Source organism: Papaver somniferum, chromosome 5 (genome assembly GCF_003573695.1).
Source record: "Papaver somniferum cultivar HN1 chromosome 5, ASM357369v1, whole genome shotgun sequence".
Taxonomy (NCBI): domain Eukaryota; kingdom Viridiplantae; phylum Streptophyta; class Magnoliopsida; order Ranunculales; family Papaveraceae; genus Papaver; species Papaver somniferum.
In genome coordinates this window covers 142,146,380-142,170,397 of record NC_039362.1, presented here as the reverse complement: position 1 = coordinate 142,170,397, position 24,018 = coordinate 142,146,380, and the positions used below count along the sequence as shown (strand labels likewise).

General features: G+C 36.2%; 1 protein-coding gene and 1 non-coding gene across 2 annotated transcripts; both read left to right on the top strand.

The window, feature by feature from the left end:
* The first annotated feature begins 812 nt into the window (after positions 1-812).
* LOC113284700 lies at positions 813-968 on the top strand. The gene has a single exon (XR_003328330.1). It is a non-coding gene; the product is annotated as a U4 spliceosomal RNA (small nuclear RNA).
* Positions 969-4,942: 3,974 nt separating this feature from the next.
* On the top strand, positions 4,943-11,403 carry LOC113282989 (ankyrin repeat, PH and SEC7 domain containing protein secG-like). The gene is made up of 12 exons (XM_026532104.1): positions 4,943-5,042; positions 5,128-5,199; positions 5,277-5,453; positions 5,912-6,043; positions 6,735-6,874; positions 7,127-7,216; positions 8,317-8,442; positions 8,809-8,961; positions 9,689-9,790; positions 10,543-10,713; positions 10,784-10,863; positions 10,953-11,403. The coding sequence occupies exons 1-12, from the start codon at positions 5,009-5,011 to the stop codon at positions 10,990-10,992; spliced, it is 1,317 nt and encodes a 438-aa protein (XP_026387889.1). The 5' UTR covers positions 4,943-5,008; the 3' UTR covers positions 10,993-11,403.
* The last annotated feature ends 12,615 nt before the right edge of the window (positions 11,404-24,018 follow it).

The following is a 24,018-nucleotide window of genomic DNA, read 5'->3' as shown; positions in this document are numbered from 1 at the left end:
TTGTTGGTTTATTCACTGAGTTGGAAGAATAGACGCGCGCGCGATGGAAGGCCGGGCGCGGGTGGGCACAACGTTGGCATTTGACAGAAAAGCTCCATCGGTTTTGGCTAAAGCGCACGTTGATATTTCACACGCCAGCATCTGTATTGAAATCTCCAACGTTTGACACAAATACGCTAACAGCTAAGTTCTTGTCATCCAACGGTTAGAATTTTGAGTTCTATAAATACTCTCAATTTTAACTCCAAATTAACACATCTAGTCTTCTTTTCTTCTTTGAGCTTAAAAAAATTCTTCAATTCTTGAATCTATTTGTCAAAAATGTCTCAGCCCTTGTTAGTTCAGAGAGTTCCGTATATTGTAGAAGAAGATGAATCTATTTGTAGAAACTATGTTTTTCTATTCACTCAGCTTGCTTCAACAAACTATTCATGGGTGAATTTCTGGCGGTTATTCATGACGGGTTCTGCAGTGATACTCGTAATCCGAGTCGTCGTGCTATATGCGAAATAGAAAATCGTTTTCGTAGAACTAAAAAAAAAAGTAAATGAGTTTGTCGCTTTAATTATGCAAGTCAATTGATATAGACTGAGAGGTGAAACTTACGCTGAGATGGTAAGCCGAATGGCGAAGATGGAAAAAGTGGCTTTTCGTTTCGAAATCCTTAAGGTGTTGAACAATTTCAAACCCTTCTTTGCAGTTATTGTTCCACCTAACACTTCTCACCGCTCAAGCTAAGCTTAATTTTAATATGTAATTCAGTACTGCTAATGTAAGATAAGCACCTGCACTTGATGCAGCCTATGCAAGTTATCTTTGCGCTTGGGGCAATGACGCAGCTAATGAGGTAATAACCGAGGCGCGTCAATTGCTGTTTGAAAACTATTTCCAAACCTCCTCCTCGGCCTTGGGTCTCCTAGGACCGTCGAGAATTTCTGGAAGGGCTCCCTCTAATCAAGGGTAAAGCCCTACAATACTTGGAAACTAAAATTTTATGTAGCGTTTACAAAATCAAAGTAGAGTTCACTAATATCAAAGTAGAGTTCACTAATGACACCTTCACTCTATCTACTAATGACACCTTCACATATTATGCATGAGGTTTTGCATTTTCTTAGATATGGCTGCACTGGCATCACTTGTGTTACTATCACTGGTTTCTCTGGCAACATTCTCTACCTTATCTTGTGAGACTGTTTTGCAAAATAGAAATTTATACAACTTCTTTCCCACGATTGCATTATTTTCGGAAAAAATACTTTTTCTTGAGTTTTGATGCCCCCGACATCGATAGCTCTATCCCGAAATCTAAGGCCGGATATCAAAGAAAAGTCAGTCTTTCCAAAACACAATTCTTTGTCTGCAATACTAAAATACATTTCACCATTCGAAGTTCTTTCAGGTTCGACTTTGATCTGTCGACTCATTAGAAAACAAAATATTGCAGAAGACCAACTCTGATCTTTGGGAATGTACATTAGATGCCCGATCGCAGTTGACCTGAACAAGTCTTTCTCATCTTTAGAAAGTACACTCCACAAGTCTTCTAGTATTCCCAAGTTGGAGTAATTGCTCATATTACAGGCGAGTCCACGGTAATTGCGAGGGTAGACAAACCTACTGCGAAAAACAATAAAAGGAAAGAAACAATGGATAAGTTACAAATAATTAGTAGATAAGTTCTCAAGACTAAAACATTATCTGAACGCATTATACTCCTCTGCTAGTAGTTCCTATTTTTACCTGTCCTCCACATCTGCACTTTCCACTTTCCTCCACTCACTTCCAATTTAATTGCCTTCATAATCTCCTTCTTGGTCATCTTCTTGGGAAGGCTACCAGAACCCATTGATTATACCTACAAATTCTGAATTTTACTATAATCCCATCACATACACGTTACACAAAACTATTATTGAGGTTTGTCAAATACTAATAATAGACAACCCTAATTATAATACTTAGGATTGAATTGACCACTTAAGCATTCAAAGAAACAACCGCCATTAAAAACCTAATTGTCTAGTATCAAATGAACTATGGATTATCTAGTATCAAATGAACCATTTCACCTAACATGAAATTGATCTTCATCAGAATTAGGGGTTTAAGTAGAATCTTATAAACTATTTCAGGGTTTTCTTAATTGAAAATGAAAAAAATGAAGAACATCAAATATCTAGGGTTTTAGAAAACTTACTTGTTTGTTTCAAAAATTATCCCCCAATTCAACTGGCTAATCGAATTCCACCACTGATCACAAATTCCATGGACCACGAAACAAATAGAATGCAAATAATTGATTTTGACCTAGAAAAAAGAACTGAAAACAGCTTCAAAATTGGATTTTGACCTAGAAAGATTCACTGAAGACATTGATAATGACCAAAAAGCTTTATACGGTTGATGAACACAAGAATTCCCGAAATCTCTGTATAAGTTTGATTATCGCCAGAGCGAGAAATCTCTGGATGAGTTTATCGCGAGATGGAAGAAGTTTAAAGAGAGAAATTTCTCTGGGTAATTTTAATACATGATGTATAAATAGGTGTGTCTTTTTAATTACCAATTAGTGGTTTTCCTAATCAACACCCGCGTCCCGACGCCCACCGTATAAAGGATATCTTAGCCGTTATCAAAATACACACATAGTTTTGGTCAACTATTTGTATTTGTCATAGTTTCGGTCAATATGGAATCAATCATAGTTTTGGTTATTTCTACGAAGAGAGCGGAGGAGTGTGATGAAGAAATTAAAAAACTGTTTGACCTTTGGGTTTTTTTTGATGATGCGTCTATCGGGCCATGCCCATTCCCACATGTTATTGTTGTTTTCATACACAAGTGCTGCCAAAAATGAGGGAGGTAAAGGCTATGTGGCACTAAATCGATCAAAAACTTTGAAAATGGAGATTTAATTCCTTGGTGTGTGTAGATTAAGTTGATGCACAATTCAAGAACTATAAACACAGACAGGATTCTAGGACTGCAAATCTTACAAACAAACAAGCTGGTAGTCCGTAGTCTCATTTTTTGAACTGAGAAACATAAAGCAGTTTTAATCTAACATCTTGCTTTCGGTAATGTTCACGTCTAACAACAGAGCTTCAATTGCGTATGTCATGGTTATTTCCAAAATGCTTAGCTTGACTAATCTGGATGGAATGGGTAACTCATAGACAGACTCACAGCCAGCCTGAAGTTCTCTCTAAAGTCATCTGTTTGAACCTTCATCTAATGGTCCAAAAGCTGTTGCAATTACAGATTTGTGCTCAGCTTGTTAAGGAGCGTCGCCATACTAGTAGACTGTAGGTAATTGCTTCCCCCGACCCTTTAAAACTCATATGCTTGTGATATCAATATTAATTCTTCAGAACATCTATCCAATAGACAAAATTTGAAACTCATAAGCTTATTGACCAATTCACTGTTCACATACTAAGAGCTGGTCTTATCTCGTTGCTTCTATTATTCTCAAACATACTGATAACTTGGAAGTTGAAACACCAAATAATTGCAAATCCCATTGCAGGGGAGGGAACCTGGAATTCATTTTTTTTTAACAACTATTGTCATTCATCAAAATGAAAAAAAAAAACATCCATCCAATCAAACATTTCCCGTCGGGGTAAGAATGAGAAATCATAAAAAGAAAACCCATTCCTAATTTCAGATTTATTATCATGACTTCAAATTGTCAGTTATTCATTTGCCAAGAGGAGAGAGAGATAGAGCGATGTTAAAAAACAGCCAAACAAGTTTTTATTTTGCTTACAGACTTTTGACCCATATTGTGTATATTACAAATCATCCTTTGGTTTATATGCCTCGAGACCAACCCTGCTAGCATCGAGACAAGCATACAAGATCTGTAGTTTGCCCTCGTAGCTTGCTCTTTGGGGAGATGCAATGCCAAGCCCCCTGGATGTATGCCCCGTAGTCTTCAACAGTTAGAGTAAAAACTGTTTTAGTTTGAACCAAAAAACCGATTATGTTCAACAGTTAGAGTAAAACCTAAGATTTAATTTACACCCTTCGTTTTTCTTAACCCTAATACTAGATATCATCGACCAATTTTTTAACCTCACTTCAGTTCTCTATTTTTTTTCTTCGCCTCCTTTTTCAGTTCACAGAAGAGAACTATGCTTGTGTTAATTACATTCTGCAGGTAGGTTAAAACTCTACTGTGATTATATTTTTTAGAGATTTGAATTGTCATTTTCAGAAAATTGACATACAGTCGGTTTTCCATTAACCCAATGAAACAAACCGAAACCGGCTAAAACCATTAAGAATCCGAACCAATGGTTAATGATTCGGTGATGGTAAGATTTTTTAGAAACCCATAATATTGGTATTGGTTTGGCTAGAAACCGAGCCAAAACCGACCATGAACAGCCCTACTTACACTCCCTCAAAATCCCCAAGATTCAAAATACATTAAACTCCACACAAACTATCTTATAATGATGGATTCTTCCTACATTCCCTCAAAATCCTCAAGATTCAAAATACATTAAACTCCCCACAAACTATCTTATAATGATGGATTCTTCTTACACTTCCTCAAAATCCCCAAGATTCTTCTTATAACGATGGATTCTTCAGAGAGAAGGTCCAAACTCGGATTCACCGGGTACTTCCACGTAATTTGAATCTTTAGATATCGAAATAATGGGATCATTTTCGCATGCACATTCAATCCGACACGAGAATGCCGCCCCCACTTTAGTCAGCACGGACGGTTAGGTAACAATTCTTTATGGGCCATATCCCCCGTCCTTGAGCTGGACTCACTTTGTGCACGAATGGTTAGATAACGTGGCAGTGCCGAATATGTTCTCAACTAACGGCGTGGCGATTACTTGCCACTCTGTCACTTCCCGCACTTTTATTTTTCCCAAGATAAAAAAAGAAACAAATAAAAAAAGAAACAAAATATCCTATCCCTCTAAATTCCCCAATTCCATCTGTGCTCTTGGAAGAACCTCAAAACAAAACCCCTAAAATGGAGAGCTTTGGATTTCCGTTTTCTTCACCAAGTCTGCTTCACTCTCCTCTTACATCTCCTTACTCAACTTTTTATTCTTCGCCTTGATTTTTTTTCCCTTGTTGTTTTGTTTGCAGGATCAAACTTTAACTCACCACATTTTGATTTGTTTGATGCTGCTTATAATGGAAAACTCAATCGATTCAAGAGTAAGAGAAACAATATTCATCTATTTTTCATCTTTATTTTGACTGTTTTCTTACATTTTTGTTTGGTTAATTTCTAGGGTTTGCTTTGAATCATGCTAAAATTGAAGGGATTGGAGTAGCAGAAGCAATTGGAAAGCTTAACGATGAAAAGAGAGGAGGATGTCTTCATGTTGCTGCTGCAGGAGGAAGTTTAGAAGTTTGCAAATACTTGATTGAGAAGTTGAAGCTTGATGTGGATACCAAAGATGGAGAAGGTATTATTTCTTTTTCCTTCCGTAACAATTAAAATACTAAGTGGTAATTAGGGGTCAGGTTGATTTTTCATATTGGTAATGTTGATTTGATAAGTATGTATCTAATTACCCTTTTAGAATTTTATTTGTAGCATTGGTTTGGGTAGAACATTTTGTTAGTTGTTTCTCTTTGGAAAAATTTAGCTCCACTGTTATGGGAATCTTGGAGTTGCCTGAGTATTGTTGTCAATGTGAAAGCCCTATTGTTCGCAAGAAAAAATCGAAGGCTTTGGCTTTTAATAAAGAAAGCCTCAAAACCAAAAGATGTCAAGAAATATTGAGCTGTTATGCTATTAACTATATAGAAGGGAGTGGTCGGAAGTCATCGTGTCCGATATTTATCTTCATTTAAACTGTTTTCATAATTTGCTACTGTGAATATTCAACAAATATGTCTCCTTGTTATATCTGTTTTATAGGTGGCACACCCTTGTATCATGCAGCTATAAAAAAGCATTTCGACACGGCTAGATATCTTCTTGAAAAGGGTGCCAACCCTGATGCCTCAGATGATACCGATGCCACTCCTTTACATTTTGCTGCAAAGTCAGGTACTCCCTCATTAGATGAATTTTTCAGTCCTCTGTTAGATACTAGATCTTCATCGGTGCTTTTAAGTCTAAACATGCCATCCCGTCCCTCCTTAAAATTTAAATCTACCTCTAGATAGATGTTAATTACACATTTAGGCATTGCACCTAATATTTACTAATTGGAAAAAGTTGTGACTGCGATAAAAACTCCACTTATCTGGAAATATTGAAGGATGTACCTCATTTAGTAAAGTAGTGCCCCTATGTGATTGCTTATTTACTAGTAGTCCTAACTACATGCTAGAATTAGATTATCTGTTAGCGAGGCCCAACCCTGGCCAATTTGTTGGATCAGTTAATTCTAGCCAACCAAAAGGATTTCATAGTTAAACATGAGCTGACCTCCTTGCCTGCCTTGACAGTCGCCTCCTAGTGACTAGCGAACCGTCTTGATTTAGCTGTCCGAAAATATCCTGGCCTCAACTTTATACCGTGATATAAATGCTCATTTCAATGTGAAACGGAACTGCCTTTTATAGTGGTCCACGAAACATAGAGAATACTCCATTTTGGTATAGTTTTCATTAGACCTGTCATGAGCCTAAACTTTCCGATGTAGTTTATGAATGTTTCTTAACATCTTACCAAAAGTGTTTATTTGTTCGAACATATAATGAAGCTTGCATTCATTATGAGGCTTTATGTGCAGGTGACACAAAGATAATAACCTTGTTACTTTCAAGGGATGTTCGCATAGATGTTGCAAGTAGGTCTGGAACTGCCCTGCAGTTTGCTGCTGGTCATGGTCACCGAGATGCTGTTAAAGTGTTGTTGGATCGCGGTGCAAATGTAAGTTGGGTTCTTCTGCTGGCATTGAATCCATTTAACAGTTGTTCATCTATAAAGTAGCTGATCAAGAAGAAAATTTAACTTGTCCTTAGAATGTCAGCTTCAACTCTTAAAAACATACCGGGTTACCTAACTTTATGAGTTCTTTTTTTTTTTTTGACTTGTACAAATGACTAGACAATTATCTGTAACTGATTTTCTTATGCTAATACAACTATTGTCAAACTTGATTGATTTTCTTTTACCATGCAGCCTAATGGTGTTAATAGTCAGGGTATGCTTAGACCATTAATTTCGGCAATTTTTATCAAGTCATGGGGTTGTGTGGAACTTTTACTACAGGTAACAAAATTGCTGAACCTTCTGGTGGCACAATTTTTTGGTTTTCTCAGACTAAGGCATGTTTGGAAGTTGTGGCTGTATGTTCCTTAGTAGACCAGAAGAGGCAGTTACCATTAGTGTATGTATATATATTGTTGAGAATGTTCACTATTTTTTTTTTGTTTTGTTTTGTTTTTTGACTAACATCTAACTGGGTTTACTTCATAGCATTTGTTTACTATTTGTTTTGGGTATTACCGGTAAATTTCTGACTGCAAAGTTGATATAGAAGTACTCCGACTTCCAAAATTCTTTTTCATGTTCTGAAACGGCGTGGCAGTTACTTTGTATCTTTTGTTTCAGATAACTCCTGTTTTCTCAATCAGTAGGTCGTCAGTGCTTGATCTTTTTTTTAACTATATGAGGCCTATCACTCGTTGTGCTTTTTCTATCTGACCTTGTAGAAAGGCATGTGTATTTGGTTCATTTGGATTTGGTTATAGTCATCCTATTGTTGTTCCAACTGACTGTGGTGAATCAATTACATCGTTTCTCTAGTTGACCTTGTGTTGAGCCATAAACTGGCTGCTTTTTGTGAATAATGCTGGACGTCCACCATAAATGTTACTCTTTTTTCTTATCATGGGCTGCTAACAATATTAGTTACCAACAAAATTGAACTCAGCCAATATTTATTTATTTTTCTTATTATTATTTGATATATTCTGTCAAGTTCTTCAGGAGAAGGTATTAATAGACTGGTTTACATTGTTTGTCTCAGCTGGATTTTTCCAATTCCTTTAGTATTTCTAGTAATTTCTTATGCTTGATCACTCGTTTCTCTTTATTTTCTCGTTGTCCAAGCTCTCAGAATTAATATTGAAATTCTGAACAAAATCTAAAAGGTCAGTATGGAGCCTCATGATATAATATTTATGGATGTGACGATACATATTTCATATGGACCATAGTAATGGGAGTAATAATTCTGGAGGTTTCGGAAAACCTCAATCCTATTACTCGGAATACGCAAAACCGCATGCTTCTGTATTTTATGCACCTTTCATAGCTTTCTGTGTTTGAGCCTTTAATAACTTAGTCAAATTCGCATATATATATAGGCTGGCGCTGACCCAAATGTTGCATCATATGGAAATACACCTCTGACAGTTGCAGCAACGGATGGACGTGTAGAGGACATTACGTGCTTACTGAAAGCTGGTGCAGATCCAAATTATAAAATGAATGTACGGCTGTATTAAACATTGGTACTTGCTCCATGTTTGTCCATATTTTGATATCTTATGAGAATACATGTTATCTCCACACAGATTATTATGCAGGTCCATACAACTTCATCATAGATTTTGTACCCTAATGACTAGTCTGAGTATTAGTTCTCGCCCTATATTTGATACGTTTGATAATTGATGTTCATAGGATTTCATATCTATGTCACGTCTACCGAAGAAAGAAAAGACTCCGAAAGATTTCCAAACTGCTATAAACCTTATTGCATTGGAAATATAAGTAGCATATGTGGTCAGTACTAAAATGTCTTGCTGTGTGACACTCAGTTTCTTATCTAATTCTGTTTCTGTTTTCCATCGCAGGGAGGGCACACACCATTAGAAATTGCCGCTATAAAGTGCAATCATCAAATTGTTGGGGTTCTTTTTCCTGTGACGTCTCGCATTCCAACTTATCCTGATTGGAGCATCGCTGGAATAGTGAGGGATGTAAATTCTGATGCAAACAAAACGCAGGTATGGAGTTTATACTGTACGTTCCCGATGTGCTGTCTAACTTAGCGTCAATTCCTTACTTTCAAAATGACTTAGCAAATGGGTTCCTCTGGCTCCCTTTTACACTATAACACAAATCGTTGACAGCTTCATCTTACCCCTCCACCAGTTCATCAACCTGTAGCGGAATACCCTCCTAGTCTATGCCTTCTTTTTCGCCTCCATTATGCGTCATCAATTTTGTAAACCTATATCAATACTGCCAGGTTATTGAAAATCTAGATACCCCGTCTTACCAGTATTATCCGGAGCAAGTATGGCTCCATGTGATGGCTCATGACCACATACTAGTCGTGTTATAGTGTTTTTGCCTCAACAAGTCAATTACGTGTGGAACCTGTCGTCAAGTTTTAGGCTAGTTCACCCATAATGGATTCTCATTGACGCTCTAATTTAATATGGCTACATATACTTTGAGGTCAGATGTGAAGCATTGTAGTACATGGACTATTTACTGTTTTCCACACGAGAATTTTTGTGCCCAAAACTAAAACAACAAGCACATAGGTTAAGCCAACCGGTGTGGCCCAGGCTCAGGCTCTGGCTGGGCTAGCTTGAGTTGTTAGCATAGCCCAGTTGGCTTTGGCCGTCTCTAGACAAGCAGATTTGTAATTACGAAATTAGAATGTGTTGTTAGTCTCAAGTTTCATGTGAATTTATTATCAATAATTTGGAAAATCTTTGGCAGAGGGACTTCCATATGAAGGAGAGATTTCACCAGGCAAAATCAAAAGGAAGAGATGCTTTCCAGGGAGAGCAGTATCATATGGCAGCGACTTGGTTCAAAGAGGTAGTTTTTTAATCAATGAATTCTTTACGCTTTTGCGTGTTATTGAACAAGGCTCTATATAGTTAATAAGTTCTTTTTTACTGGAGGTTATTTGGTATCCAAATGATCGAGTAATTTGGACATTTTTTCCCTTCTGTTTTACTTAAATATTCTTGGATCAGGACTAAGGAGTGAGTTAGTAACCCTACCTTAGCTAGTCTTCGTGGCACATATGTCAGTTAGTGTAAATTAGCAATAACGACTTATTAAATTAACCAATATCATGTGTGTAATGAGTTCAACTAGGTTATTTGTCTTTTGCACAAAGTATTATTTCTTCATTGGCAGATATGTAACCTTGTCACTAACTGTTTTCACATTCACTTAAACATATGAGTGTATAAGGTGTTGATAAAAGTTTCCTTTATATCTTCCTTTATAAGTACTGATTTTAATTTATCATTCTTTTTATGGTCTCGAGTTTTGCAATGAAAACTTAAACTAATTCTGGTGTTTGGTGTCATCTGCTAGTTCTTTTGATTGATTTTGACATCTGAACATGTCTGTTTCTGGCTTTCTGGCAGCGCATGGACCTATAGGAAGTAATATATGCCAAGATATCATTATAACGTATTATCAGATTTATCAGTTGTATTACAAATTGCTAGAGCCTAGCTTTTTATGCCAATGACCGTGGATACTCCTCCATATTTTCTCTTCATCTTATGTTGATTACTTTAATGATTTTGTCTTTTTTTTTGTAATGGAAACAGGCCTTGGCCATCTTTCCAAAAGATGCAGCTGTGCTATCCAACATGAGTGCCTGCTATTCGCGCCTGGATGACGGAATCAATGCGCTTAACTATGCCACTAGATGCATGCATGAAAGGCCTGAATGGCCTAAGGCATACTATAGGATGGGCGTCGCACTCAGTATACATAAGGTATCTCTCCTGTATGGTACTCCATTAAGCAATATCCCCTTTCAACTTCTTGCTGCATTTTTTGTCACAGAGGTACGGTGATGCAGCAGATGCCTTTAACAAGGGTTTGAAGCTTGATCTGGCAAACAAAGAGCTGAAAGATGCGTACATGTAAAGTTTTTACCTTCACTTCCAACGTCAAGAACCCTGATACGATATTTTCGAGCTTTGTACTAACGTTGTTCTGTATCTACTAACAGGGAAGCTATTGAAGCTAGATTGAACTCTCTCCAAGTGTAGGCAGATAATTCTGAGTAGTCATGAGGGGATGAAATCATTAAGCTCCTTATCCCTTCTTTTTTGCTTTTTTTCTGTGCTCTTGAGCAATTCAAGTTTTTGGTAACACCGATCTCTGTTTTGGATCCGCTTGGTACTTCAGACGTGCATCAGTGTAAATTATTTGCTAAGCTGGATATCCAGTAGGATCACCAAAACAAAGTAGTTCATGATATTCCTCTACTCTGTAATTAGTCGAATTAGGCTGTGTATTTTGAAACTTGTAGACAAAACCTTCCGTAGGATTCAAGTTTTTTTTTTTTTTTTCTCTGTAAAGAAGGTTATATTAAAAAGCTCCAGTATTATCCCAGGAGGCCAAGTCTGGAGAACAAGACTCTCATCCAATTTGTTAAATCTGACCATCCAGTTTTTTGATGCCTTGAATTTATTTCGAGAAAAGGCCTTGCAGAATCTAGGAACCACTGGTTCTGAGTTGTGCAATGGTAACTTATCTTATTTGTTTTTCTTTGAGTCAGCTTCTGAATTATTAGATGTCCATTTATTTTCACAGTTTTGAAATACTGTTGTCCTGATTAGTTTTGATGTACCTATCAATCTAATTAGCTTGATTTATGTGCACAAATTTGACTTGAAAAGATGTGCACAAACAGTTGCGTTCATGGCCATGAATGGGATGCATATTCAACAAGCCTATTCTTGGGGGTCACATTCTATTAGTGGGGGCTTCACATGGATTCCCAGTCAATACTGGTGTCTTGATTTGACTAAAAAGTTGGTTATGAGATGTCTTGATGTGATAGAAAATGCCTAAGTTGCCCTCCATCTAAAATAAAAATACCAAAACACAAAATCAAAACCTATTTCTAATTTTAAAAAATCTGCTCCTGATCCTTTCTTCTTCTAAAATCCTTCCACACCTTTTTTCAATTAAAATCGTTTTATCATCATCGAGAAACCGCAATTAAAATCGTTGTCCAACCACATTCTTCTCCTCTTCTTCACTTCAACCGAAAAAGCCATCTGAAAAACCCATCTTTTTTGTGTGTTTTAAATGGATTAAATTGGTAGAAATCACGGAAAGATTAGGGTTGCAGTATCACCTACGGTTAGAAATTGTTAATTTCCCGACAATAAATTTATTTTAAATAGGTTAGATCAACCCAATGCTCGCTGGAGTCTGGACCTTATAAGGAAACAAGAATGTTGGGCACGCGCGTATGCGCGTGCTAGAACGATTGATTCTCATTGGACAACAAAACAACATTTCATTCAAAAAAGAAAAAAAAAATCTAGTTTCTTTTCTAACGAATAATGATCAGTTTCATCAAAATTTGTAACCAAATCACCTTCACAAAAATATAGTACAAAGATAGCACTAAGATTTTTTTCGCGGCAACAAAAACAAAATCCAAATTCTACAATCAAATCTACCGACAGATCATCCATGCACAAATAGCACTAATAGCTTTTACCTCTTTTTTCATCTTTCAAGCTTTTTATCAACGATCATTGGATCATCTAAATCCAGAAATCAAAATAGCAAGTATCCCTTCCAAAACATTAAAAAAAAAAACAAAATTAATAAAACTAAACCTTTCAATTCATCATCAGCAGCAATACTATTTTCACAAAGGTAGTAAAATCTCATAGAATGATGAAGGATATATTGTTAAGAATTTGAGCTCCTAAAATGATGGCGACTAGAAGCTAGTAAAACTGAATTGATGGTATACTTGATTGTGTTCCATTAAACCTCCACCTGACCATTTTAATTGTTTGATTTTTAAAAGGAATGAAAGAAAAAATCACATGAGAAGATGGAAGAAGAATGAGAACAGTCTGGTTAAATATTGCTATGATTTCTTCTAGAGATTGTTGTTTGATTATATTGAATTATAGGTTCTTCAAGAATAAAGATCATTAAACTATAGACCCTAAAACCCAGTTATAGAACAGCCATTCCCTGTTTCCTCTCTAGATTCTTCCAGATTATGCATTGCCCCTGTTAAATGTCCGTTTTTCATCAACATTTTAAGTTATAACTCCAATTACAAAACGACCCTTGATATATTATTATTGGCAATTCAAAAAAAATTGAAGCAAGGGCAATGTTGGGAATCCAAAATTTGCAGCTTCAAACACTGTTGCTAAGCACAGTTGGCTTTATATAATATATACTAGATGTCCGCACGTGTCTACGCACGTGCATATAGACTGTTCCAACCAAAGGCATGTGTACTGGGTCCTCTCTAATTCTAAACAGAAAATTTTGTTTGCAAACAACTCAAATTACTAATAAACCCTCATTTTATTTTTAGGACATTTATTGCTTAGGTAAGATACAGGGGTAAAATGGTCAAGAAAAAATTGTAACTTCAAACTACTGTAGTAAGGAGAGTTTGCTTCATATATAGTAATAGATAGATTGATCCATGGATAAGAACGGATTTGATGTTCAAACTAAATCACAGAGGAAATGACAGTTTATTTTTGAATTTACATCCGTTAATGGAGTCGGATTAGTTGCCTGTAAACGGCATTTTGTGAATAAAGATCTTCCAGGCCACATGGGTTTTGTGGACAAATTGGTGCAAAAATCTGTTGTAAGGGATATGTTATCCCTGCCAGCCTAACCTTGACTATGCTAGAAAATGATAAATAAAAAATAATTTTTTAAAATTTTAATAAAAATTTTAATTTATTCTTTTCTTTTGTGAATGAAAATTATTAGTCCCACATTGTGGAGTTTCCAATTTTTAATAGTTTTAAGAAATTATATAAACCTTTTAGTCCCACGTCGGAGAGTTTTTCTTCTTAAGTTGTATTTGTCAATTATATAAACAAATTCACTACTTTTGTAAAATCTATGGGAAAGGGGTTGCTCTATATTGGATCCCTAAGAGAAAAAACATTTTATATTGTTTTCTCGAGTGTTCGAGATTTTCCTTTATGGTTTTTTCGGAGTTGTCAAGCTCAAGTTGGGCATCTACTACATATGCTAGTAGTAGGTGTAGTAGGGTGTTTTATCCTGGAGATATCCGTTCTGTGAGGGCTATAGCATCACTCTTGAGTGTAGCCGGGCGCTAATGTCTTAAGGGAAACGTGTTGAACACGTGACTCACTCTGTTTTTCCAAAGTTTTGCTTTGTTGCTGTTGCGGAGATATGGGGAGCTCGTCCGTTTCATCAAATCGATCACTTCCATTATAAAGAAGCTAAGTATCAATAACTTTGGCTTATTTGATTTTTCTTTGTTTTTGATTATTGCATATAACAATCTTAAGACATTAGAATTTGTAATGATCGAAAATGGTTGGTTGGTTTGTGAATCATGGATGTTAATTGTGTAGTGAAAAACAAAAACGAATTTTTGGTCAGCTGTAGAGTTTCGAGTTTATCTCTTAACCTAGAAGGAATTTCGATGAACCCTTTTGACACAACGTAGTAGACATTCTGACAGTTACCCACGTAAAATTTCAGAATTTTTGGAGTTGTAAAAGTTTTTTTTTTTTATATTTTACAAAACAGAGAAACGTTTCTAAAAATTTCTGACGGGCAAAATTTTGTTGTTAACTAAAGTAGTTTTTATGGGGTAACCATGAGTTTTTTGATATGGTGGTTCAAACGAAGTTTATAAATCTAGATATTATCTTCAAAACTCATATTTTATCTGAACTAAGGTTTGTGAGATGTGGTGTATTAGGTGATTGGGAAATTACCGTGTCCGTGGTCAAAGTATAAACGAAGTTTGTGACATGAAATTGAAAAGGAACATGGCTACCAGGCGCATGTGGATGAACACAAGTCTTCCAAAGCTGACAAAGGCGAGAACATCAAACACAACTCTAAGCGTAGTCTTCATAAGAAATGTATGTTTCGTAAAACTGAATCCGACATTACTTTAATTAAGGGTGATTGTTATGTTTGTAAAATTCCTGGCCATACGGCAGTAAAGTGTAGACAACATAAAACCTTAATAAGTAGAAAGTTAATGCTAATTTAGTTGAAACAAATTAGAACGAGTTCATTGACATGATGTCGGAAGTTATTTTAATAACCAATGTGAGAGACTGGTGGGTGGACTCTGGAGCCACTATGTATGTTTGTTGAAACAGAGACCTGTTCACCTCTTATCAGAGGATAAGGGATGTCGAGAAACTCTATATGAGTAACTCATTTGCGACAGAGGTTGCATAAAAGGGAAAGGTCGAGCATAAGCTCATATCTTTAATATTCTCATACTGAATGAAGTTTTCATGTTCCGAGCATATGAAAGAATCTTGTATCTTGTTCTCTTGAAGATGGTAAAAGATTGAAGATCTTAATTAAATGTGGAAAACTTGTTATAACTAAGGGCATTGATTTTTTAGGCAACATTTATAGGACTTAGGGTCTATATAAGTTTAAAGGAAAATCTGATGAAGTAAACATAATTGATTCTTGTGCTTTCTTTTGTGTGTCTTTGAATGTTTTGCATGGTAGATTTGGAACCGTAAAATTATAAGTCAATGCATAAACTTCCTAGCATAGGCTACGTACCCAAATTTAGTTTGGATCTTGAACACAAAAGTGAAATGAATATGCTATAAAATCTTTTAGCACAAATTTTCAGAGTAATTCTAAGCCCTTAGAATTAATTCAATTTGGCCTAGTTGACATGAGTTCAACCCAAAACCACTATGGTAAAAGATGGTTTATAACTTTCGTGGATGATTGTACGAGGTACTATCTTGTATACTTTCTTAGGGATAAGGATGATGCCTTAGAAGCCTTAAGATGTATAAACTTGAAGTTCAAAACCAATTAGAAGCCTTGAACATAACAACTGTATCCTTAAGAAGATGATAATTGCCATGTTGATTAGTTCAGGATTATCTGCGGCCTTGTGGGGGGAGGCAGTCCTCTTAACTAGTATATCCTGAATATAGTACCCTTAAGGATCAGATGAAACTCCATATGATTTGTGGAAAGGTAGATGACCTTCTTATGAATGCGTCAAAGTGTGGGGGTGTTTGACTAAGATTGTCATTCCTCTTCCTAAAAGAACTAGATAGAAACCAAAAATGTTGATTGTGTCTTCATATAGGATATGTTGAGTATACTTCTACATATAGATTTTTGGTTGTGTGTTCTGATTTTTCATACTTTGGTGTGATTTTTCTGACTTTGTTGTGAATACTATTACATAATCTAGGGATGCTGAGTTCTTTGAACATGTTTATTCTTAAACCTGTACCTCATTAGATATGTGTTGTTGATCCCCTAGATTTATTTTCAAATAGTCAGAACTTATCTTAAAGGAAGATGAAGTTAAGGTTGAGCCTAAGAGAAGTAAAACAATTAGACTTGAGACTTCTTATGAAGCCGACTTCATAACATGCCTAGCTTAGTCTAAGCCCTGGACTTGTAAAGAAGCCTTGATATCTACTGAAACCCCATTCTGGTAAGAAGCTTCATTTAGTGAAATGGACTCAGTCCGTCGGAACCTGACTTAGGAGGTTTCTAGTTTACCTCCAGAGAGTAAGACCATGAGATGTAAATGAGTCTTTAAGAGGAAACATTAGGTATATGGAACTGTGGAAAAATATTAGGATAAGTTGGTAACAATTAACATCTCAACAGAAGTAAATCTCGTCACATGTGAATAAGAATCAAGGAAAATATACGAGTTACAAAATTGTTGTCATAAACAAATTAGAGATACATCAGATGGATGTTAAGACATCTTTTCTAAAACGTGAATTAGATAGGGAATTTACATAGACCAACCTGAGGACTTTGTAGTGAAAGGTTATGATGACAAAGTTTGTAAGTTGAACAAAATTTTGTATTGTTTATAAAATAAGCACGTAAACAGTGACATGGAAAATTTGATCATGTGATAATGTGTAGTGGATTTAAGTTAATGAATCTGAAAAGTATATTTACAAGTAACTTGTTAAGGATTCCTGTGTGATTGTATGCTTGTATGTTGATGATATGCTTATACTTGATACAAACATAGATGTGATTAATTCCACTAAAAACATGCGCTGAATGAGAACGTCGACTTGAAGACTTGGGCCCTGTGATGTAATCTTATGGATGAGAATTAGAAAATAATCTAACATACGTAGTCTTAGTCATTCTCATTATGTAGAATTTGTACTTAAGAGATATAATCAGTGTGATTGTAAGACTGCTCGTACTCCGTACGATTATTCTTGTAGACTCAAGAAAAAAGGGTAATGAAGTATCTTAACTTGAATACTCAAGAGTTATAGGATGTCTGATGAATTTAGTGAACTGTAAGAGTCCAGACATTGCCTATATTGTGAGTAAGTTAAGTAGATATAATTGTAGTCCAGAGCAATAGCATTCAAATGCACTGAGTAGAGTATTATGGTACCTAAAATACTCTATTACCTTTTATTTAATTTATGAAAGGTATCTTGCTGTCCTTGAGGGACTTTGTGATGTAAACTGGATAGTTGACTCAGAGGAGTCTAAGTCTACGAGTGGATATGTTTCTCTCTAGCATGAGGGTTTGTTTTTGGAAGATTTACAAAAAAACATATATTGCTCAATTTATTATGGAATCTGAGAATATTGAGTTAGATAAAGCACGAGAGGGGGCCGAGTGCCTAAGATGCTTTTTAGAAGACATTCCTCTCTGGCATAAGCCTGTGCCAGCCATATCTATACATTGTGTTAGCCAAGCTATAATAGCTAAAACTGAAAATAACTAATCTCAATCGGCGTTATTTCCATTGATTGGATAAAGTCCAAGGAGAATATCGCGCAACCTTTGACGAAAGGTCCCAAGAGATAGTTCGAAATGCATCGAGGTGGAAGGGGCTTAATCTCATAAATTAAACTTGCCATGAAGGATACTCAACCTTGCTGACTGAAGATCCCAAGTTCAAGGTTTCGAATGAGACAACTAATTTGTGGTGGCTAAAGGTAAACACTATCAGAGAATTTTATTCTCTGTCCCTTTCCTATGGTGTAGATGTGATAATGTGACTGCATGTGAAGGATGACTTTTAAGAAGTCTTAATGAGTTCTATAGTTTCAATTTAAGATTGAAGTGGGGTGTAGTAACACTCTTTATGGAAACTCACCTATCTGAATGAGGAAGTGGGCCGCTTCCTATGAGAATATGAGCTTTGATTCTCTAGAGCATTCTGAGAAACAGGATATGTCCAGGGCCAAATTGGACAAAACGGCACGAGCTTGGCAGCAACCTTGGAGATATCACCCGTGGTTGTTATCGCGAATTACATCAAATGCTAGCAGTTCAAGACATAGTTCACTGTCTCTAGCAAGTAATTCCGGTAATATCTCACTAAGCAAAGGTTCAAGACCTCATGGACACCTCTGCCTAAAATGGTATTTCCTGCGCTTTTTATGTGATTTTCGTTTTGATGGTTTTGGTATTACTGGAACTTAGGACCTAAAGGTCACTAAGGGTTCACTAGTTCATGCTTTTTCACTTTGGTGAAAGATACCTATAGTCTCACCATGTGAGAACTAAAGATGAAAGCTCTCAATACTATTATGATTTGTGCAATCCATAGTATGACCCTGGGGTCAACACACTTTTGTGTGAGGGAGAGGACGTAGAAATGACTAGTATGATTTCAACACTTGCACAATCAGTATGTTTGGATCGTGAGATTGGGATGTTGATTTACCAAGATCTATCTGTGTTTTTCATGTTTTATTGAGTTTTCATTCATGCGGGGATTGTTGGAAAACGATTAATAAAAATAATTTTTTAAAGTTTTAATAAAAATTATAATTTATTGTTTTCTTTTGTGAATGAAACTTATTAGTCCCACATTGTGGAGTTTCCAATTTTTAGTAGTTTTAAGAAACTATATAAACCTTTTAGTCCCATCGGGGAGTTTTTCTTCTTAAGTTGTATTTGTCAATTATATAAACAAATTCACTACTTTTGTAAAATCTATGGGAAAGGGGTTGCTCTATATTTAGAGGGACCCCTAAGAAAAAACATTTTATATTGTTTTCTCAAGTGTTCGAGATTTTCCTTTATGGTTTTTTCGGAGTTTCCAAGCTCAAGTTGAGCATCTACTACATATGCTAGTAGTAGGTGTAGTAGGGTGTTTTATCCTGGAGATATCCGTCCTGTGAGGGCTATAGCATCACTCTTGAGTGTAGCCGGGCGCTAATGTCTTAAGGGAAACGTGTTGAACACGTGACTCACTCTGTTTTTCCAAAGTTTTGCTTTGTTGCTGTTGCGGAGATATGGGGAGCTCGTCAGTTTCGTCAAATCGATCACTTCCATTATAAAGAAGCTAAGTATCAATAACTTTGGATTATTTGATTTTTCCTTGTTTTTGATTATTGCATCCAACATACTACAGTGTAGTTCTACTTTGTTGACTGCCAAGTATTGACCTAGCAGCTAGCATTTTGCTTGATTTAGTACTCCGCTGCAAAAGGAGGTAAGGTAAGGTTACACACTAACACTTCGTATTCCCAGCCCCCGGATAACGGCGTGGTGGTGAGTAATAGTTACCTGCCAGTCTGTCGTAACGTCACTTCCCCGTATTTTTCTCAATAAAAAATTCCCCAAACCTTCTATCCTTTTTCATTTACAAGAGTTTAGTTTGGTCATTAACAATTAAAAGATTACAAAGAGTTTAGTTTGGTCATTAACAATTAAAAGATTAGAATGATTCTTCCACTCTGGTCTTCCCATAAATCGTTTTTATCTCTTATCTTCTCCAACATTTCACTTTTGCCGTTTTTCTTTTTTTTTCTTCCTCTTTTCATTTTGCAAAATTTTCTAAAGGCACATGCCATCTTATTAAAACTCAAAGCAAATCAACCTATCACCGAAATAATCAAATAGAAAATTCACGACCATTACCTAATAGTGTTGAAAGAGAATGCGACTGAAACTGGGAAAGATGATCATGTCGTCCAGGATTTATGTAGTGGAACATTTTTGAAAGAAACCTGTTGCATGTAACGTCTGAAGTAATTGATGGATCTTTTTTTTTTTTTTGTATTCGTAATTGATGAGGAGATCATTGTATAATCCTGTTGCATGTAACGTCTATGTATTCGTTATAATACCAGCCCTAAATTGGTGCCGGTATTAGTGGTGTAATTGATGCCCTAAATTGGTGTTGGTATTAATGGTTTTGAGAGCGAATGCTGGACGGTTGGATTGGGGCGTGAAACATGGGTTGATTTTTAGCCGCGATTTGTCTCTCAACTTTCTAAACTTTGAGAGCGAATGGTGGCCGTGGATTGCACTCAAAAACCCATCCACAACCATCGGATTTTACAAAAACCATTTGTTTTTGTAAGATAGATTTATTCCCCATTTCATTTTAGCATTTCTACTTTTTGGAAGACAAAAACCTAAAATCGAAAGCTCTGCATGTCCGTTTTATTTCTTCCCCCGTGAAAAACAAAAACTGATTCTCTTCTTTGGATTCACCGTCTCTGTGGGAAATTGACACTAAAACAGGGTGAAGAAAAGAATGTTGTATTAGTGATGTGATTTGTAGATAGTGGTAAAAGTGGTTCGATTCTCAGACTTATGAATGATATTTATTAGACTTAAATTCTAATACTAAAATAGAAAACTCACTAAAAATTATAGCAAACTCAATCAAAGATGATATCAATACTAAAAGAAACACTGAGGCTAAGATTCCACTGTTTTCCAAATTCAAAGTGATTAAATCAATACGTATATTTGTGCAATTTTCTTGTTTAATTTGATTCTAAAATATTGCAACAAGTAGATTTTCAAAAGTATTAATTGTAAATACCAAGTATGAAGCATCAAAAATCTTAAAACTAAGCATACTCCATCAAAATAGATCACAATCACTCAAATAAAAATCATATTCAATAATAGTTCAAGGAAAATAATCATATAATTATTGCAAATAAAAAGATAAAATAGAATATACCACTTTTTGTTGGAAAAATAACTTCCTCTATCGCCTCAGCAATGGGGTTTGGCTCCTCATATTAATCATGATCTCAAAATATGTGTTTGTTGCTCAAAAGATGATTAAAAGAGTGAAAAGTAATAACACAGACTGTTTGCAACAATGTATTGGTGTTGCAAAACAGCTGTTACAATGGAACTGTTACAGAAAACTGTTGCTTTGTCGTTGATTTTAAGACCCTAGAATAAGACTGCCCTGAACAGCTTAATGTTCTTCAGCTGTTAAACAACGACACTTTTCTGCGACTGTCTACCGAGCGTCAATGTTCTTCGCGTTCTTCTTCTTCTTCAGCAGCAGCAGCAGAAACAGAGTTTGGTAAAGCTCTGATTTCTTCTTCTCTGGCTCTCCTTAGGTTCCCAAACTCTTGACATCTATTCTATATGACCAAAGACATCTATTTATATCAAAAATACCGATTAAATCTCTCCCAAATCTTCCAAAATCTCTTTCCTTCTCTTCACAACCAAGTTGCGACAATTTCTTGTTTTAGGATTTCTACGCGTTTCTGAGCTTTCCTTTTTATTCTAAACTCTTCCTTAGATAGATACAAATCTTTGAGAAGGTTTACAACGCTTTAATCTCTCTAAAATTCCCTAAAACAGGTCACACACGTGACTTTCCATATTTTCTTGTTGTGAGAAAAATCCGTCGATTGAGCCCATTCTAATCGATTTAAACACCCATATCAGATTCCTAGACCCATGAGGAGTCTAGGAGTCTATCCTATGAAAATCAGAGGTTTAATCGACCTCAAACTCCTTCAAATCACGACTGCCAAAACTGCTCTTTAACTGCACTTTTTTCCCGCCAAAAACCTGATTTTTGAATGTTGAAGATGGTTGCCCCTTATCCAGAGTAGGGGTGCGATTAGCAACTGCCTGGAAATGGGATGCCCCTTAGTAATTAGGTTACCCATTATCCAAAGTGAGAGTCCGAATAGCAAATGTCCTCTGGTGCTTTCCGACAACTTTTCGAGCCAATTTTTTCCAAAAATGTTTATTGGCCAAAAATACCTACAAATAAATAAAACACCATAATAAGTACAAAAATGATCCCTAACAACATATAGAATCGAGACAAATCGGACACAAAAATGTGTCTATCAAATACCCTCAAACCTATTATTTGCTAGTCTTTGAGCAAAAATAAAATAGAAATAAAATCCTAACTCACTGTCGCAGGCATCGTCGATTGCATTTAGCGTATGCAATAAGCCTTTAAACCCCTAGGTGTCTCTAGTGGCGGAGTATTGTCTCCGGAGGGCTTACCAGAGGTATACCCACAAAACCTTTATACTCCAGACCCTAGCTATCTACACAGAACCTTGGAAGGCACTAAAGAATCTCCTTGGTTGACATACTTATTGACTACAAGAGGAAGTACCCTGATGCGAAATTCCAATTGCTGTACACGAGTTCGCACTCAAGCATATTAAAATTCATATAAAGTGACAGAGCTCTACTCAGATAGTCGCATCCAAACTCAGAATCAAACAAATCACATGGATAAATTAAGAAGATGGATATAGAAAAACATAGGTGGTTTTGATGTTGACTAAGGTGAACGGTGTTTCTCATATCTGTCTGAAGGCCACTCCCATAATGGACTGAGATACCTATGACTAATATCAACATACTGGCATATACAAGGGTACCAGTGGTCGATAATCCTAACTCTAGGTCAACACAACTGGCATATACAAGGGTTCCAGTCGTCGACTTTATTGAATTTATTCCAGTTGGTCTGACGGTCTGGTCTCAATTTTTTTTTTTTTTTTCTTTTTTTAAGGCTATCTCAATCACTCTATTTCACCCTAGCAATGGTAACAACTTGAATCGTGAGCCCCACATAATTACTTAGAGAAACATATTTTAAAAAGAAAAAAAATAAAAAATAGAAGTGAAAAGGACTCAATGAGATATGGCAAAACTACCATGTCATTTCTAACACCTGAGCTCCGTGCTTTTATGAATAAACTCTTTAGATGTTTCCATCTAATCAGATTGGTCCCTCAACTCCTACAACCAAAATGCTTCCATCCACTTAGATTGGTTAGTGCCTTCCTTAATAAGGATAAATTTCTAGGCTCTGGAGTTTATTTATTGCAACGAAAAGGTAACAAAAAGTTCTACCCCCCCCAAACTTAAATCTAACATTGTCCTCAATGTTTCTAATCAAAGAACAGTACCAAAATTAAGTAACATGAGGAAATAGTAAGAGAGAAGTCGGAAAGATAGTACCTGGGTGAAGTGTAACCAAAAACCTACAAAATATTATACAACATACAAAATCGCCTCGATGGTCAATCAAGGTAAACAGGGTCCTCCAGAGGGACCTCCTCAACATCACCTGTAGGAAAAGGCTCTAAAAAGGGCTTCAATCGCTGACCGTTAACCTTCGAAGAACTACTACCATCTGGTGTCTCAATCTCAACAGCGCCATGAGGAAAAACAGTACGGACCACAAAAGGACCGGTCCACCGAGAGCGCAACTTCCCGGGGAATAGATGCAACGAGTGTCATGAAGAACTTTTTGACCTGGAGAAAATGACTTTCGTAAAATATCCTATCATGCACAAGTTTCATTTTGTTCTTATACTCCTTAGCACTATCGTATGCATCTCTACGAATCTCGTCCAACTCATTGAGCTGGAGCTTTCTTTGAGCTCCTGCCTTGTCAAGTGAAAAGTTTAAGTTCTTAATAGCCCAATAGGCTCGATGCTCTAACTCAACAGGCAGGTGACATGCCTTGCCAAACACTAAACGATAAGGTGACATTCCAATGGGTGTCTTAAACGCAGTACGGTAAGCCCATAAGGCATCAGTAAGCCTCGACGACCAGTCTTTCCTATTTGGATTAACTGTTTTCTCTAGAATACGTTTAATTTCCCTATTGGAAACCTCTACCTGACCACTAGTCTGAGGGTGATATGGGGTTGCTACTTTATGGTAATACCGTATTTTCATTAAAAGAGAAAACGGTCTATTACAAAAGTGTGAACCTCCATCACTAATTATAGCTCGCGGCGTACCAAACGTGTAAGTATATTCT

What these genes read in the sequence shown, in the direction of transcription:
- LOC113282989 (XM_026532104.1), top strand. Translation starts at nt 5,009, where the DNA reads ATGGAGAGCTTTGGATTTCCGTTTTCTTCACCAA. An exon ending in GGATACCAAAGATGGAGAAG is followed by an intron (nt 5,454 to 5,911) that starts GTATTATTTCTT and finishes TCTGTTTTATAG; the next exon opens with GTGGCACACCCTTGTATCAT. An exon ending in TGTTGGATCGCGGTGCAAAT is followed by an intron (nt 6,875 to 7,126) that starts GTAAGTTGGGTT and finishes TTTACCATGCAG; the next exon opens with CCTAATGGTGTTAATAGTCA.